Source organism: Rhinolophus sinicus, chromosome 18 (assembly GCF_057876585.1).
Source record: "Rhinolophus sinicus isolate RSI-liver-muscle chromosome 18, RSI-T2T, whole genome shotgun sequence".
Classification (NCBI taxonomy): Eukaryota; Metazoa; Chordata; class Mammalia; order Chiroptera; family Rhinolophidae; genus Rhinolophus; species Rhinolophus sinicus.
The window spans coordinates 67,204,792-67,223,549 of NC_142518.1; the positions used below are offsets into that span (position 1 = coordinate 67,204,792).

Sequence of the window (18,758 nt, forward strand, 5' to 3'; positions counted from 1 at the left end):
CTTTAGCAACTCAGCACATAGTAAGGCATGGAAGAAACGATAAAAGGAAAATATGAGGGAGACCCACTGGAGGGGGATGGAGGCACTGTTTCACCCTTCCTACCAACTGCCCTGCTTCAGGTCCTCAGATGTGTACTACAACTGTCACCTATCTGGTGTCCAAGCTTCCAGTCTGTCTCCCTTTCAGTCCATTCTTCATTGTACTTACTACTCTATTGCATATGTTAGTTCATTGTCTCACACATGAAGCTGTGAGCAACTTGAAGGCAGTTTCTGAGTCTTCTCTGTGCCCCTAGAGTCTAGCACAGACCTAGCATGTAGTAGGCACTCAATATTGTCCTTGGGATGAAAGCCGTTAGAATAATATTTCTAATATATAAATCTGACTATGGTGCTTGCCTTTTTAAAATTGAGGTAAAATTGGTATATGCCATTATATTAGTTTCAGGTGTACAGCATTATAATTCAACATCTGTATGCACTGCAAAGTAATCACCACCAAAAGGCTGTTTGCCTTAAAAAAAAACAACAACAAAAAAAACACTTAAATGATCCTTTGCATGGTATTCTAGCGCCTTCTTATATGCTTCCAGAGGTTTATCTCTTGCCACATTTTTCCCATTTCCCACCTGTTACCCTATCTTAACTTAGCCATGCTTAACTAGTACTTGCAGTCCCTTAGTAAGCCATGTTCTCTGACCTTTGTGTCTTTGCACTTGTTTTCTCTACCTGAAATGCCCTACCTACCCTTGTCCACCTAGAAAAGTCCTGCTCAGTGATACCAGGGTGGGTCTCAGACATCTTCCTACAGGTTACCAGAGTAGAGCCACACTCAAAGCTTGTGGCTGAACCACTTTGATCTTTCTTTGCCCTCCTCAGAAAAATAGTCGGAGCTAGTCTATATGCTTGCCCTGGTTTGTCCAGATGTCCCCTGGGTGAAAATGAGTCTTCCTGGGCTTTACATGTTAGGGTGGACTTTTCTATCCAGTCGTGACAGTAAGCAAAGATGTGACCTCTTCCAAAACACAACTAGAAACTATCCATCCCAACACCCTCCAGGAAACAAAAAACAAACAACCCTCCTCCAAATACCCGAGAAGATCAACAGCATTAACAAGTGCACCGTCAGTGGCCCAGGAAATGACAAACACTGAAAAGCCTGCGGGAGCCGTGTGGGGACCCCAGCAAACTGGAGAGCTCCAACTCATCTCAAGGTGATTTGTCTTTTCCCTTTCACAGTCCATTCATAGCCTTAACCAATATTTTGTGGAGTCTACTCATTTGGGACTCCTCAGAGAGAGACATCTGACCTCTAAGGTCATTTGTGTATCTGACCTCTAAAGGGAAGGGAGACATTTTGAGTAGAGGAAATAGCTTGAGAAAAGGCACAAAGGACAGGGGCTGGCCCAGTGGTTCAGGCGGTTGGAGCTCCGTGCTCCTAACCCCAAAGGTTGCGGGTTCGATTTCCGCAAGGGATGGTGGGCTACGCCCCCTGCAACTAATAACAGCAACTGAACCTGGAGCTGAACTGCGCCCTCCACAACTAAGACTGAAAGGACAACAACTTGACGTGGAAAAAGCCCTGGAAGTACACACTGTTCCCAATAAAGTCCTGTTCCCCTTCCCCAATAAAATCTTAAAAAAAAAAAAAGGACACAAAGGACAGAAAAACTATCCGGGGAATTCTTCTGCTCTAGTCAAATTTGTCCTAATTAATGACCTACTAGGCATGACATCTGATCAGGCCATTAGTAGGTAAATGGAGACGGTACGCACCGAGAGTTATCACGTGGACATTGTCCAGAGAGATCTAGGGTAAGTGTTGGCTCCATAATGCATTAGCTGTGTGACCTTGGGCAAGTCAGTTAATCTCACTACATAATTCATCTGTAAAATGGGGGTAATAATAGAAGCAATTTTAAGTTTGCCATGAGGAAGTAATGAGCTAATAATGTGTGCAAAGCACTTCAGTGCCTAGCCTGTAGTAAATGCTCAATGTTAGCCATTATTATTATAATCTAATAATTAAATCTTAGGTGTTGCTAGCTGAAAATGGTTTAATGTTTTTTTTGTCTCATAGGTAATATTCTAATTTTCACAGGAGCCCCTGGTCCCTTGAGCAAAGGAACAAGGAGGGAGGTCTTTTCCACCATGATGGGGTTAGTGGGAAAGAGATTTTGGGGGAGCCTTTTGTTACACCCCTCAAAACAAACTCGGTGGGTCTATTTTAATGGAGGCTGATAATGTATCTTTGTATCTGTACCCTGAATGCTTTCTCTAGAGGTAAAAATAGAAAAGGAAAGGATTACTCCAAGTGCTCCTTGTGATCTGGGCAAGTCCAGCTGCAGTCAGAGTGGGGAGCAAGTAGCCTACCCAGCTCACTCTCCTTCTTCCTTCTAGACTCTGGTGTTGTTCGGCGTGCTGATGAGCTGGTGCCAGGGGTGAGCAGTGAGTCAGGTTCCCATGTGTTTGATGTGTGTCTGTTGCAGTCATTCTGTGTCTGTGCCAGCCCAAACAATTCCTCAGAGTGTTCCTTCTGGTCTTTTTTTGAGCCAGCTCCCCCAACCCCAAGTAATTCCAAGTCAGTTGTAAAGGACTCCTGAGGCCCTGGATCTGGATGGTCTTGACAAACCCTGCAAGCTGCCAGGGTTAAGACTGGGGCTGAGACTCAGGGCCAGGCCTGGGTGAGTGAGGCACTGTTGAGGGTATGTAGATTGAGAAGCCGGATGTGCTTCCCAAAGCCCCTTCAGAAATCAAAGGCCCTTTCTGCGCCTGCCTGGGGGCCTGGCTGCTGCCGCTTTGGCCAGACAGGAGGAGCCACTCACACAGTTCTGAAAGCCGAGCTTGGGGGAGGGGGCAGTTGGTTCCCATTTTGTTTGCTTGTTTTGAAGAGATCAGGCCTTATTACTAACCTTTTACTGAAACATACAGCTTAAGGTTTTAAAATGTCCTCTCAAAAGAAAACACACACACACATACACACTAGTTATTTCCTAGCTGAGGGTTTTCAATAATAATAATATTATTATTGTTGTTATTATTTCCTAGCTGAGGGTTTTCAATAATAATAATAATAATAATAATAATTTCCTAGGTGAGGGTTTTCAATAATAATAACAACAACAATAATAATCCCCCTCAGTCCTTGTAGACAGTTCCTTTGGGTCAGGAAATATTTTCTAACTAAATCACAGTGCCATCAGAGCATACAGAGTTTTTAGAGGCAAGTCAATGGAGTTGATCAACCCACCCACAAACCAATCTGTTTCTCTCATATACACACCCTGTTCTCAGAAAAAAGAATGCTTCTCTTATCCTTTGTCCTGGCCTGGAGCTTCTCAGGCTTTAGGTATGAGTATGTTTGTGTGGAAGGATGGGGGTGGGGCCTTTCTGACTGCGATCCATCCATCCATCCATCCATCCATCCATCCATCCATCCATCCATCCAACCAATTTACTCATCCCACAAATATTTATTAGGTAAACTACTGTGTGCTGGGTACCCTATAAAGGGATGTAATCCCCTCCATCCTTTTAGGGCTTCGCCCAGGTCTCTCAGGGTGTTTGAAGCCTCTACTCACTAACGGGGGTGATAGTGGAAAGAGTAAGGGTTGTGTGGACAGAAGGAGGGAGAGTGACTGGGGTAGTTGTTGAGTGGGACATGTAAGAGCTGTAGTTTCTCAGATCATTCAAGATCCATTTTGTTTATCTTGTTATTGAGGCTTTTTCTACAAGATCTAAGAGGATGTGAGGACAGAACTTAGGGGTGACTGGCAGACTGTCCTGGGCCCAAGACTGTACCTCGTGTACCAGTGCAGATTCTAGAGCTGAATGTTTCAACCTCCAACACAGAAATTGAATTTTGGACTGGGTACTAAGGGGCCCTGCCAGCTGCTGGCTCTGAAGTTGGCTCTGACTCTGGGCTAGATCTGTGGAAGTTGGGGCCCAAGCTCCTCGCTCAGCAGCTTGTATTGATCTCCGTGCTTCTTTTGTCTCCTCCTCCTCAGTGGAAGCCTCTCCGCCTCTCCCCCTCTGCTTCTCAGCCTCTTCCGCTTTCCTCCTCTGCTTCTACTGAATTAAAATCTCCCAGAGCCGCCAAGGCTCTGGGAGTTTGACAAAACTGTCCTTGCTCTTTCTGCATTTGCCCAGTCAAGGGTATCTTTGCCCGAGGTTGGAGAGATGCTGTTAGTCCTGGTGATATGATTGCATAGCAACACAGAGTGGCTCCGAGGGGAGGAGGAGGAGGAGGAGAAGGAGGAGGGCAGGGAGGTGGGAGAGACAGGGAGAGGGTGCATACAGCAGCTGTCAGCATCCCTGTCTCAGGGACTTCTTTGCTGATTCACAGAGGCAGTCCAGCCCCAGCCTCCCAGCTCCCAGTGGCCGCCCGTTCCTCAGACCTGACGGACTCAGAAGGTAGGCCACAGAGAAATGATTTCTAAGCCTCACCCTTTTTCTGCTGGCTGAAGGGAAATGACTGAGGGAGGGGAAGCTCCAGAGGTGCTGTGTGTGTGTGTGTGTGTGTGTGTGTGTGTGTGTACATGTGTGAGTGTGTGTGTGTGTGTGCACACGCGTGCGTGTGCGCACGCCTGCCTGCCTGCCGCCTGCGTGTGCATTTGGGGGAAAACTTGCATTAAAACATACCCATGATGAAGTGGCCACCACTTGGATTCATAGAGGGGGGAAAAAAGCTGGCCAGGAATAGAAACTCAAGCCAATTTGAGCAACTAATGAATAACACGAAGGTCCACAGTTTGCTTCTTTGAGGGGAGAGGGGTATTTTTTGTTTGTTTGTTTGTTTATTTATGTTTGTTCTCAATGACACGCTTTTTGTTCTTCCCTTGGTTCCCTTTCTACCCCCTGTAATCAGGAGGTTACTCCTGAGAGCATAGCTTGGAGTGCTTTGAAATAGGTCTTACCTCTCCTGAAGTCAAACACCCCTTCCTTCTGCTCTCCTTACTTTTCTCTGCATCAGACCCAATGTCCCAGCCTGGTATCTGGGCCTGAGACTGTGGGGAGTTAAGGCTTATCCTGCCTTTGATAGGCAGGTGAAGCCAGGCCACCTGGGTGTTGGGTCCAAGAAGGGAGCTGAGGCTGGGCTGGGGTGGAGTGAAGTAGAGAGGGAGGGTCAGCAGCAGTCACAGCTGCCTGCTTTCATTGAGAGTATGGTGCATGCTGTCTGCACAAGAACGTACTTTTCTCTTATAAAGCTCTATGTCTAGTGCACCTTAGCTCCTGACTTTTCCAAAGGAATCCTTGTTTCTAGATGAAGGGCCTTCAAGTAAATGGCCCTTTGAAAGGCCCTGTGGGGACCACAAACCTCAGGAGATTTTCTCTCTGGGATCTGGGTGGGGAGATGGTTCCGGAGAACTTCAGGGCCTTCTAGGGAAACCCCCCTGAAAAGGCAGTGCTGAGAGAGGCAGTGATACATGTCCTATCCCTGAAAGAAGACTGAGCCCCTCGTTGCCTGAGTGGGCCAGCCTCTGCCCTACAGTCCTGCTTCCTGCAAACAATTGTTGGGGATGAAGGCACATCGAAAGGGCTCCTCTTCCTGTGAGAGTTGTTCACCCAGGTGGTCGTTGCTAAGTAGCTCTCAGCACCTCTCAACTCCACGATCACTCAAAGCAAGGAAGGGCTTGAAGTAGCAAACTTAGCAAAGACCCAAAAGTCAGATGCAGAGAGCACATCTGGGATGCAGCACTTCGAACCACAGCTATGCAGAAGTTTCTCATGTTAGATCTGCTATGGTTCCAGATAGGATGGGCTCTCACTAACGAAGCCCAAGAGACATCATCCTTCTAAACTTGCCAGGGACACTCAAAGGGAACCCACTGTGGAAATCATACTATGAAACTACATTCCTCCCTTAACAAAAGATTCTACACACACAGCAATGAATAAGATAGCAAGCAAGATAAACCCTTCGAGGACAGCATTTACCAAACCTGTGTTCTCCAGAGCACTGTTCTCAGATAATGTTAATGGATTCTGTTTTAAAATAAGGAGTGGTGATGGGGGGGGGCGGTGCATTCTACGGTCCAATAATTTTTTGAAAATGCTTTAAAGCTGCACTATCCTCTTAGAGAGTCACAATGTATGTAAACATATTAAAGGTTCTGAGAAGTACTGCTTTAAATAAATCTGTTGCATTTTGTTTAACCCAGTATATTGCAAATTGATTTGACCAGGGAACACTTTTCTACATGGCAAACACTTCAGCATCCTGTAGACACAGTTTTGGGAAATGCTGCTCAAACACAAACAAACAAAAATAGCTGGAAGAAATTGTCACGGGGGGGGGAATAACTTGTAAGATAATCTAGTCCAACACTGCATTTTTAAATGTGATAAAGATTGAGAGGTTCATCCAATTGTTCTCCTTCCCATAGCTGATGAGTATCAGAGAGTAGAACCCTCATTTCCTGATTCTCAGTCCACTGTGCCCAACTGCTGCTTCTCTAGCAGGTTCCCTCCTGTGAAACTAATCCCAGGAAAATGAAGCAGGTTTAAGGAATAATCCTGTCATTTTGAGTGCAGCATGTCTTACACATTTCTCTTAGTATATTGTTATATCTGAAAACTATGTATTTTCCTTTCACCATAGAATTTGTTGCATTCTTTTAAACAATGTTATAAAAATTTTTATATATTCAAAGACATATAAAGATAATATAATGAAAATTATATTACCCACCACCCACACTAAGAAAAAGCATTACCAGTAGAGTTGAAATCCTCTGTCTATCCTTCTGTGATTAAAGTTCTCTCTTTCCCTCCCTCCCTCCAAAGTAACCCCTCTCCTGGATATGGTGTTCATTATTCTCATGCATTTATTTATACTTTTACTATATATGTCTGTGTCTTAAAATAGCCTATACCACTGCTTTATATGTCTTAAACATTTATATCAATGGTATGAATTTTTCTCCCATTTGTTTTTTTTCTATTCAGTGCTATATTTGTGAAATTCATCCATATTGTGACATGTGGCTCTAGTTCATTTTTCACACCATTGTTTATATAGCATTCCATTTGTTGAATATACCATGATTTATTTATCCATTCTGCTGTTTATTGGCATTTTAGGCTGTTTCCAGTTTTTGGCTCACAGGGCTACTATGATCATTCTTGTGTAGATATTCTTATGTGACTGTTGCTATCGGGGATATATCTAGGAAGGAATTGTCCCAACACTGGGTCTGAGAATCTTCACCTTTGGGAGATATTGTCAAATCGCTCTCTCAGATGGTTTACTAACTTATACGCCCACCGGCAGTGTAAAAAGGTTTCAGATGTAGTGCATTAATTGGCTCTTGGAATGAAATTCTCCCCATGGGGTATGTCTCTGATTTTTGTCACTGGAAAATAAATTTTATTTTTCAAAATTGCTGGACAGCTAATAACTTCTCAGGAACACATTTCATTGTTTCCATTTGTAAATGAGGGGTTTTGCCTAGATAATCTCTAAGATCCCTTCCAGCCTGACAATCTGAGTTTCCATGTTTTATTAATTAAGTGAGAGCATCTGAAGCAGAACCTTGGTTTTTGACTACATTGCAGGAATTATTTTAGGAACACATAACAAGGTTTGGTACCAATGAAATGTGTGTCTCGTCTCTTAGTGCCATGCTGCCAGGTAGAAAGGCAGTGCTGTGAGAGAGTGCTGTCACGTAGTGTTACCTTGGATTGGAGAGAGGAATCTATAGTCCACAGGAAGGGGTTTTTCTTCTCACTGCCCTGTTTTTTCCTGAGCCTCTCATGATTTAGAAGTCTTCCCTATTTCTTTACTTCTTCCAAGAATAATAAATGCTTGTTGTAGATACACACACACACACACACACACACACACACACACACACGCGTGCGCACAGTATATAAAGTCAAAAGGAGAATCCCCCTCATAAAACTCTCTAGAAGTAATGTTGCTAAACAGTTTCATGTGTCCTTGCAGGCTTTCTTTCTGTGCATACACACACACATAGATTTTTTTTTCAAAAGGTTTTACAAAATTGGAGTTCTACCAGACGTATTATTCTGACACTTGTTTTCTTTTACCTAAAATATGTATCTGCGGCATCTGTTCAAATCAGTGCATGCAGATCTACGTCTTTGTTTTTAACAGCTACATAATAGTCCATTGTGTGAGTGGCTACAATAATAGATAAGATTTGAGTACTGAGTACATGTCAAAAACTATGGATTAACTCCTTGCAACAAGGCTATGAGGTAGGTCTTTTTGTTATCTCTGTTTTACAGATGTGGGGACTGAAGCACAGTAAGACCAGGGAGCTTGTCCAAACCTGTGTTGATAAGTGGTGGACCTGGGATGCAAACCCGAGCGTCCTGGCTCAGAGCCTGCGCCTTTCACTGTCAAGCCGTGCCACCTCTCTAACAGAGTCCACTAGTCCCCCGTGCATGGACATTTGAGCTGATTGCAGAGTTTTGCTGTTGCAACCAATACTGCAGCATACATCCCCATGCACTTCTGCAAGTATTTCTGTAGGACAGGTTCCTGCACTTCTCCAGTTTATAGGTGGAAAGAGCTTATTCATTCATTCAAAAAGTATTTACTGTGCTCTAAGGCACTGGGGAAGCTCTCAGGTCAGACTAGGAGAGTTGACCAGAATTTAACTTCTCAGATGTCCTAGAAAGGTCATTTATTTAGTTATTTTTCTAGGAAGGTCATTTAAATGTTCTGTAGGGTTTGTCAGCTGGGGGATACCGCAGACCCCAGACTTACTGCATCATGTCCATTCTCAACTGCTTGTGTCTTTGCCTGGGTAGTGGCATGACTGAGTCAGCCCTTGGTTCCCACCTGGTGGCCCATAGACAAAAATCTTTAGGTGTGGCCAGTTAGCTCAGTTAGTTAGAGCGTGGTACTAATAACACCGAGGTTGCCATATCGATCCCCGCATGGGCCACTGTGAGCTGTGCCCTCCTTAAAAAAAAAAAGAAAATCTTTAATTGTTAGGAGTCAGTGACTACAGTGCCTCAGAGCCTGAGTTCTAGAATTTGCAGAAGCGGAATAGTGTAACAGTAAAGAACTTGTATTCTGGAACACACCTACCCAGCTCCTCGCCTCCTATTCACAGTATCACTTTGAACAAGTTACTCACTGCCTCTGTGCTGCCATGTCCTTATCTGGACAATGAAGACAACAATAGTAACTGCTTCATAGTGTTAAATGACTGGATGTATGTAGTCTGATTACTTAATATATGTAAAACATGGAATATAGTAAGTCTAACTGCTACTATTTGTTTGGCTATGGAAAAGCTGCTACACCATCTACATAAAACAGTTGAAGACGGCCATGGCACTTTGGTGGGCAGTGGGGAGGGAGGGAGGGAGGAAGTAGCTGTTAAATAGCTAATATAGTCACATGGTTCAATACTCAAAAGGTATAAAAAGATGTTCCATAAAAACTGCATCTCCGATTGGCAACATAGGGCTTTTGTAGATGTGAGTAATTATTCTATTTCTCAACTCAAGCAGTGATTATATGGGGATTTGCTTTATAAATCAATATATTTTACGTGTATGTTTTAGCACTTCTTTGTAATCATATTATATTTCTCAGTTTTAAAAAGAAGGAAAATAGGGAAAAACCCCAAAATAATTGAGAGAATTCTCCCACCCCTGTCTAGTAGCCACTTGGTTTCCTTCTCCAAAAGCAATCAATGATAACAGGTTCCTTTGTAATACTTGCAAAGGTATTTTATTCTATATATAAGCACATATTTTCCTTTTTTTTACACAAATGTAAAATGACCACTTTATTTTTTTCTTGTTTTCTTTTTACTTGAAAGTGTACCTTAAGAGATCATTCCATATTGGCACATAAAGAATTCTTAATTCTGCTTTTAATAGCTGCATAGAATTCCATTGTATGAATACACAATTATTTATTCAACTAGTCCTCTAGTAATGGACATTTAGGTTGTTAGCAGGTTTTTGTTTTTGTTGTTGTTTTCCATTTGAAGCTTTGCTAACATTCTGCCTACATCATTTCACAGAAATGCAAGGAAATATGTGTAGCCAGAGTCTTTCTCTTCATGCTCCTGGGATTTGTACCTACAAAGTTGAAGTCCTATATACTTACCTAATTGGAACTCAAGTCAATAAATCACTGTGCCTGGCACTGTGTTAAAAATATGTAGAATAGAAATAAATATTGGACATGGACTTTGTACTCCATGAGCCAACAATCTTGCTTTCATGCTGAAATCTTGGCATTTCTCATGTGTTTTTAAAACTTTTATCTCTGCCCAAGAGAAACATTGTCTCTCCCCTACCCCAATCCTCCTGGAAGGGCCTGAGTGTGGCTTTGAGAACCAGGAAAAGAGTATTCCTAGTGGCAAACAGCCACAGCTTGATATCTATCAGGACCCCTAGTGCAGAGCATAGAAGAGTTAATTTCACCCCAAAAGCATCCTCGCACTATTCCATGTGTCCAAATGTTCTCTCTCACCTTAGCTCAAAAGCATCTCTTCCATAAATATATCCTAAATCCCTCCAACTTAAGGCAAAGACTTCCTCTGCTGTGACGTCTCATAGCATGATTTCTGTGTTCCACTTAACATGTAAATTATTTTCTCCCTCAATCTATGCTTTTTCTTCTTTATATGTCTTATTTCCTACACTTGACCAGTTGGGGACCAAGTTGGATTCATCTCCAATTCCTCACAGCCTCTGCAAATTAAAAGGAGGAATAAGAAGAGAATCAGCATGTACAGATGATAATTTGGGACAGGATGGAGATAGAGAGGCAGAAAGAAGATTCTTTGTGTAGAACAAAGAGCACTGGCCAGGAGTCAGGAGGCCCAGGTTCACTCAGCATCTTCATCTGTCAGATGGGATCCTAATTCTGGCTGGGCCAACCTTACCAGTTTGCACTCAGGATCAAGAAAGACAGTACAGCAAGATACAAGAGCATGTTGCGCAAATACAGGGAATGCTAAGGTTTACATGTGAGGCAACTCTTAAACATTAACATCTTACAGATTAGCAAACCCAGGTTTAGAGAGGAGAAATGACTTGAGGTGATAGTCAGTGGCAAAGTCTGAAAATAGCAGAGGACAGTCACGCTTGGACCAAAAGGAGTTTATTCCTTTTCTGCCTACATTGGGATTCAAAGATCCAAGTTCTCTGACTCCTGCATTTGTTTTATTTTTTCTTGTGAAACATCAACCTAACATCAGGTCAAGAAGTTAATCTGTAGAGAGGTGAATCTCAAGAGAACAAAAGATAGTTCGTGAAAGAAGAAATACACCTGGCCACTACAAATGTAGGGGAAAAGTTGAGCATCTCTAATAATTAAGGAAATACAAAGTTATCCTCAAGATGCCATTTTCACTTACAAATTTGGCAAAGATTTTATTTTATTTTATTAGTTCCGGGTGTAGAAAACAACATAGTGATTAGACATTTATATACCTCACAAAGTGATCACCCCAATAAGTCTATTACCCATCTGATACTGTACCTAGTTATTAGAATATTATTGACTATATTCCGTATGCTGTACTATATATCCCCGTGACTTTTTAAAATTATAGTTGACATTCAATATTATTTTATATTAGTTTCAGGTATGCAATGTAGTGGTTAGACATTTACATAATGTATGAAATGATTCCCCCCGATAAGTCTAGTACCCACCTGGCACTATACATAGTTATTACAATATTATTGACTCTATTCCCTATGCTTTACTTTACATCCCTATGACTATTTTGTAATTACCAATTTGTACTTCTTCGTCCCTTCACCTTTCTCACCCAGCCTCCCAACACCCCTCTCATCTAGTAACCATCACTTTGTTCTCTGTATCTATGAGTCTGTTTCTGTTTTGTTTGTTGGTTTATTTTGTTCTTAAAATTCCACATATAAGTGAGATCGTATGGTATTTGTCTTTCTCAGTCTGACTTATTTCACTGTTGGCAAGTATGCTGGGAAACTGGCACTCTCATACCTTGCTGCTGGTAGTATAAAGTGATCTGACTTTTTTCCTAGAGCAATTTAGAATTATGCATCACAAGCCTGAAGTTGATTCATACACTTTGACCCAGGAATTCTCCCTTCTAGGAAATTATCCTAAGGAAAGAAATACAAATGTGCACAAGGCTGTTCATTGCAGTGTGACTTATGTCTAATTGTTAAAATAAATTGTGGTATATCCATTCAATGGAATAGTATTCAACAGTGATTACAGCTAACATTTATTAAGCGGTCTACTGTTTTCAGATACTGTGCTAAGTTATTTGAATACATAATCAATTTTAATCATTAGAACAGTTCTGTGACGGCAGTATTGTTATCATCCCCTTTTGCAGATGAGGACACTGAAATTCAGAGAGGTCAACTTGTCCCAGGCTGTGCTGCTAATAATAGGCTGAATAGTATGGATTTGACTTTAGGTGTGTCTGATGCCAAAGCCCATGGCCTCAACCATAGTGCTCTGTTACCTTTTCTGCCATTAGAATTCATGCTTTAGAAGAGTAGTTTGTGACATTCTAAAGTGACTGATATAAATGGCAAATTAAAAACACAATACAAAATGATATATATCATATGACGACAATTTTACTTTAAAAGTGTTTTTTTTTTTTTTTTTCCACAGAAAAAATGTGCAAGGATTCACACTGGTTAGTAATAGTTATCTCTTGGTGGTAGTATTATAGATTCGTTTTAGTTTCATCCTTATGATTTTTTGTATTTTCCAGTTTTTCTATAAAGAACATGCATTACTTGTATAATCAGCAAAAATAAAAATGTTTATATAAGAAGATGTCTGAAAGCAAGTCTTTTGCAGTCTTCACGCTTATAAAACATCCATAGCAATACTTCGTTTTCATCTGAGGTACTAATTTTTTTATGTTGGTTTCAGATCAGAGGGGAAGCACCTTTTCAACCGTTCCTTGGGGAATCTCTTTGGGGATGAGGAGCTATGTAGCTGTGTAATCTCTAGGGACTTTGAGTACACTAAAGTGTCTATAAACTCTTGCACCTTTGTGATGTGTAATAGTTCCCAATCTTTAGACCATGAACTCCTGAAGACGAGGGAAGGGTATTTAATGCAAAGAGTCTACAGATCTTTAAATGGATAAGTGTTATTCTCACTCTGTAAGTACTAAAAGTACATCTGCTATTGTAGGTATGAGTGGGTGAAGTGAGATATATATTTTTTTAATCTTAAGAAGTGGCCCTTATACCCAAAGTGTTAGGAACCACGGAAATAGAGACTAAAAATGGTGGTGAGTTAATCATCAGCATCAGGAATCAAAGATGCTCATTTCCTGCCCTTTCGATCAGGGTCTGCATGTCTTTGCCCAGCACTAAAAAATGTCACTTTTAACATTTGCAAGCATTGTCTTTGCTGCCCATTCTCATCACACTTGTGTATATTCACTAAGCTGTCAGTTGGTTTGAGCATCTAACTTTTTCACTTATATCTTCCTTTGCTGAACTTAGCTCCTGACATCTAAATTTGACTGTGTCTCAATCATAGCTTATTATGGAACACTGCCCTCCCCCCGTACCATACCAAATGTGCTCCTCCTACCTTCCCTCTCTTGCTTTGGTGGCATTATCCATCTAGCTACCAAATTAGGAACCTTTGACTCCTTCACCTTCATCACCCTTCACTTCATATCCATTGATCACTGAGCCCAATGTATTTTACCTCTTTGGTGTATCTCAAAGCCATGCTTTCCATTCGGTCCTCACAACTACTACCTGCCTATTACAGCAGTTTCTCAATGGGTTCTTCCCCTAGGAAAATCACTTCACAAGGCAGCCAGAGGGCTCTTTCCAAAATGCAAATCTGGTCATGTCAATTCCTGGCTTAAAGTCTTCAATGCCTCCCTGTTGTCTACAAGACAAAGCCTAGAATCCTCTGCTCATCATTCAAGGCATGACCCAATCTGGCCACAGCCTCATTTTCCAACCTAGTCTGCTTCTCCCCACAAGGTACACACCTTATAATCTGGTCACATCATACATTTTATTTTCATATGGTTTGGAATGTCCTTTTTTGTTTTATCTTCTCTAATGACAATCCAATTTCTCTTTCATGACTCACCTCAAGTAGATTTTTCCTAGGGAGACTTTTCCTGACATGACCAGATGGAACTCACCTCATCCATCTTTTGACTCTGTCCCATCAATATTTCTATTATTAATGTAAGTAACACTTTATGGCCTGATTTTTCCCATGTCTGTTCTCTCTGTTTGTGAACTCTTTGGAGGTAGGCACCATGCTTTTTTCATCTCTGTGCTTCCTAAACTCTAGCCATACTGAACTTACTGTTCTCAGAACACTCTAAGCCTTTCTGTGACATCCACCTTTGCACAGGTGGGTCCCTCTGCTGGGAATGCCCTTCTCCCTTTCTCTGCAAAGGCAAACATCTACTCGTCCTTCAATACTGATCTGAAATGCATTCTCTCTGAAATATTTGCGCATTCTCAGATAGAGTTAGTTGTTCCCCACTCTGTGCTGCCCTAGCCCTCTGGTCAAACCTTGATTATAGCATTTGCCATGTAAGCAGCTTATTATAATTATCAGCTTACATGACTGCCCCTCATCTCCCCCACTCCTGTCCCTAGACTGTGAGATCTCAGCAAATCATCTTTGTGTTTCTAGCACAAAGCAGAATAGACAAACAATAAATACTTCCTTGAGCAATAATTAAATAAAATATTTTATATTATATGATGGCCTGGGAAAACCATTGAGTATGTCAGTAAACTTTGAAAACTTATTTGCATAACTGACCAAGGCACCTCTGGGTAAGTGCTGGATTCATAGACCTTGTCTAGGTTTTTACTCTAAATCTCTCCTTGTTACTCTTCTAGGCGCTTATGCTCAATGGTTGATGCACTGCCCATCCTCATCCCCTATGAGCCTTGGTTCTAATGCAACCTGTGGTCATGCAGGCATGCCCTTACACCTTCCCACGATGTCATGAGTGGCGGGCAGCTGACCCGTTCCATCACAGCAGCAGCGTCTGCAGTGCCTGCCCCCAGCTTCAGGTAAGAGGCCAAGAGCAAGAGAAATATCTGTGGAGAAAAGGTGAACACAGGATCTGGGTGTGTTCTTGTGGGTGTTCATGCTTCCTAAGGCTCAGGGACACTCTTCATATACATGAAACCCCTTGGATAGCATTGGGCCTCCTTCTGGCCTGTCCTTTCTCACACATGAGGCCTTTTATGGGGGTCATGGTGCAAGAAAGTGCATTGGTCTGGGCAAGCCAAAGGGCCCACCATGGCTGAGGGGAGTTGGTTCCATGTTAACCTCCCAAGGGGGTTCCCAGAAGAGGATGATCCTTCAGGGCACGGCCTAGGACAAGGCAAGACCTTCCTTTGCATTGGCTTCTCTGTGGCATATCTCATATTCTGCACCTTCAGAATATTCTGTCTCCTTCCATTTGCTCTTCTTAAGTCCCTAGTCTTACTTGAAGCTCCTGGAGTAGCCCCTCTAAGAATCCCCTGAGCATTATACCTGCCTCTCCTCTCTCTCTCTTCCTCTAGGAGTGGAATGGTGGTGCTGTGTGTGCCTGCCTGTATATGTTGGTAGGTGGGCAGAGGATGTGTGAGAGGCAGTATTTCTGAGAGGGCAGCCCCTTTTCCTGATAATAGGGAGGTCCACGGGAAAGTTGAGTGGGCAAGGGAGAAGCATAAGCATATTTTGGCTTGCCCTACAGTGCTTTGGGATCCAGAGGCCATGAGGGTGTGAGAAACTACTGTCTCCTAGTGTATCACAGGTGGGCTGTAGTGCTGAGTCACTGCTGAGGTTGCAGACAGCAGCTGAATCTACAGGGAGGAGGAAGGAAGGGAGAAGAGCAGTAGGGATGGAGAATGTGAGTACTGGGGAGCCCATTTTGGGGAGAATAATGAGGGAGAGTCAAGGTCCAGAGAAGCATAAGATCTAGGTCCTCCTGAGCTGTTTTTCCATATCTAGCCAGAGAGCAAGTGCTGCCTCTCACATAGTCTCAAAGTCAGTGTCAACTTAGAGTCTCTCAGTGCACCTACCCCTTCCCCCTGAGTGGAGCTTTCATAGGGTCGAGGGATTGAGAAGCCCCGGCCCTTCCAAAAGGCTTGTCCTTCTCATTTTCTGTCCCCTCTGAGCTTCACAGCCTAGGCACAGGGAACTGAGGGCTTCATTTTGTGATTGAGAATAGGAGAGAGCTCTGTAGAGAGCTCTGTAGGGGGTGAGAAGCAAGCATCTTGGCCAGATGTAGAATGCCAGAAGTAGAAAACAATTACTGTTCATTATTTGCCTATTGTGTTCCTGGCTCTGCCTGGGGGACTTGTGAGCGTAAGGGGGATCTGGGGGTGGGGGAAACAGGATGAAGGAACACAGTATGGGAGCCAAGTGGGGGGTTAGGAAACTAAGAAGTCTGCAGGGAATGAAAGGCTAATATGGGTGGAGCCAGCTCATCGTGGGTGCTTCCCTCAAAACCAGGACACGTTGGTTGTGGCTGGGTCACAAGGGGGCCATTCCTAACTCTGGGGCATTCCCAGTCCAGGGGACTCTGCGAGACTGGCTTGAGCCCAATTATCCCAGTATAAGCAAAGCTGCAACCCGGAGCGCGAGCCACTCCCCGCTCTGGGCCTGCTGTCTCCTGCCATCCCCCATTCACGCCCGACGGCTCCACCCCAGAAAGGGTCAGGCAGCTGCTCTAACTATTCCTGTAGGTGGGCCTCAGCATGGAAACAATGTGGGACTGTGGAAAGCCCAGAAGACTCTGTGGGAGCTATATGAGGATGGGAACAGAACCCTTTTTGGTAAAAACGAAGTGTTTCCCTCAGTGCTGAGGGGTGGGGGCCCAGCTTGGGAATGTTAACCTTTCCCCAGTCAAGTCTGCTGGAGGAGATTGGCCATTTCCAGAAGGGGCCGTGCCCCTCAAGCCAAGTGGCCAAGGGCAGCACAGGCAGGGCACAGGAGGCTCCCTGGCCCTGGATCCCTGCATGGAGCTGTTGGGTTCTGTTTTGTCCTCTTCGTCCCTGCAGAGGCCCAGGGATGCCCATAGACCATCTATTTGGCCCTGGTCTTAGAGTGTGGTGAGAGGTCTGGGAGGATATGACTCTTCCCTCCACCCCTCTCTGCCTTCCAAAGGCAGGACAGAGCACCCCTGCATTTTCGTAGTGGGCTCAGATAAATACTGCTATCCCATGGCTCTGTCCCTAGGTATGCCACACACATTCCTCACTGCCACTGAGGACACTTACTTAGTCAAGGACAAGGCTTATTTCCAAGCCCATCCTCCTGCCAGGCCTTGGGAAAATTGCTTACCAGAGGTTTGTCACCAAAGTAGTCTGATCCATTCCTCCACTTCAGGGGAGGGGTGAGCCTCAGGCAGAGTGAGTCCTTTGTGTCTTCCATAGCAAGGGAAAACACATCAACAGAAGCTACCCTCCGCATGCTCCTCCTCAGCACCATGGAATGCCCAGTCCCACTCCTGCCAACCTTGTCAGCCTGGGAGGGCCCTCCTGGCCCCGGTGTGGCGGGCCCAGTTGGGAGTGAGCCGGAATTCCACAGGAACAAAGCTCTGATTCACCAGCTTGAACCCTGACATAGCCGCCCCCTCCGGATTCTTGGGGGGTCAGTAAACAAACAGGGTGACAGCTCCCGCCTCCTGACCTGGCTCAGCTCTGCCTGCCTTCCCTGAGGGAGCCTGCTCAGAGCCTGTCAGGACTCTGCCTGCAGCTCACCAGGCACTGGATCCAGATTCCTGCTGAGGGATAATCATGGAGCTATCTAATCCTGCAATGGAGTACCCAGGCAGCACAGGTAGGGTCAGCTCATGGGGACACAGGGTGACTGAGTTAAGAGCTTTGCCCCCAGCCTGGCTGCTCCCCAACTTCCTTTCTGTATGTGGCTGCAAGCGGCGGTTTTAATGGGATGATTGGTTTCCTAGGTTGCCTGGAGTGTCTTGTGTGGGGAGGAAGTCTTGGGGGAAAAGGGAGACTAGAGAGTCTCCACCACCAGCAGGACCATGTTCTTCCCACAGAAGGCAAACAGGTGGACAGGCAGGTGGGCCAGTGGCTTTCCCCAGGCTGGGGTGGAGCCGCTCAGCTGAGATTTCCTCTTCGGCACTCCCCCTCCTTCTACCCCCGACTTCCCCCTCCCCGAGGTGGTCCTGGCATTGCTAAAGGAGCTAACTTCTTAAGGGTTATTTGGCACAACCCCATTCCCCCAAGCCCTGCATTACTCCCTAGGATGAGCAAGAATGGGCTCTGAGCTCCAGGGCCCAAGGCGAGACTTTGGCAGGCTCCATGGCTGGTCCTTTTAGCTGCTGACTCTGGTCAGAGTCCTTTGGAGATCAGGATCCAAAATGCTGCTTTAGCCCTTCCTTAATCCATGGAAGATAAACAGCACTCTTTAGGATGATTTCCAAGCTTTCTGACTGTGTTGGGAAATGTGGGTGGGGCAGAGAGAGAGGGGACATCAAGGCCTAGATTTATTGGGGAAGTAGGACATCTACTACTGATAGCTCTCTCTCTCTCTCTCTCTCTCTCTCTCTCTCTCTCTCTCTCTCTCTCTCTCTGTCTCTCTGTCTCTCTCTCTCTGTCTCTCTCTCTGTCTCTCTCTCTGTCTCTCTCTCTCTGTCTCTCTCTCTCTCTCTCTCTCTCTCTCTCTCTCTGTCTCTCTCTCTCTCTGTCTCTCTCTCTCTGTCTCTCTCTCTGTCTCTCTCTCTCTCTCTCTCTCTCTCTCTCTCTCTCTCTCTCTCTCTCTCTCTCTCTGAATCTTTATGGGG

At 44.2% G+C, this 18,758-nt stretch overlaps 1 protein-coding gene across 12 annotated transcripts in view; it reads left to right on the plus strand.

Moving 5' to 3' along the window:
• Window positions 1–4,017: 4,017 nt before the first annotated feature.
• The window catches only part of DRP2 (dystrophin related protein 2), a 40,869-nt gene continuing 26,128 nt past the window's right edge, over window positions 4,018–18,758 (plus strand). Inside the window, exons 1-5 of one of the 12 annotated variants that reach the window (XM_074323372.2) lie at window positions 4,021–4,413; window positions 12,723–12,859; window positions 13,775–13,968; window positions 14,090–14,181; window positions 14,854–15,030. In XM_074323372.2, the coding sequence (XP_074179473.2) occupies window positions 14,914–15,030 (117 nt within the window). In that variant the 5' untranslated portion in view covers window positions 4,021–4,413; window positions 12,723–12,859; window positions 13,775–13,968; window positions 14,090–14,181; window positions 14,854–14,913. Of the gene's footprint in view, window positions 4,414–12,722; window positions 12,860–13,774; window positions 13,969–14,089; window positions 14,182–14,853; window positions 15,031–17,634; window positions 17,792–18,758 lie in introns of those variants that run through there. The other 11 variants (XM_074323373.2, XM_074323374.2, XM_074323371.2 and 8 more) reach the window with 11 other exon arrangements.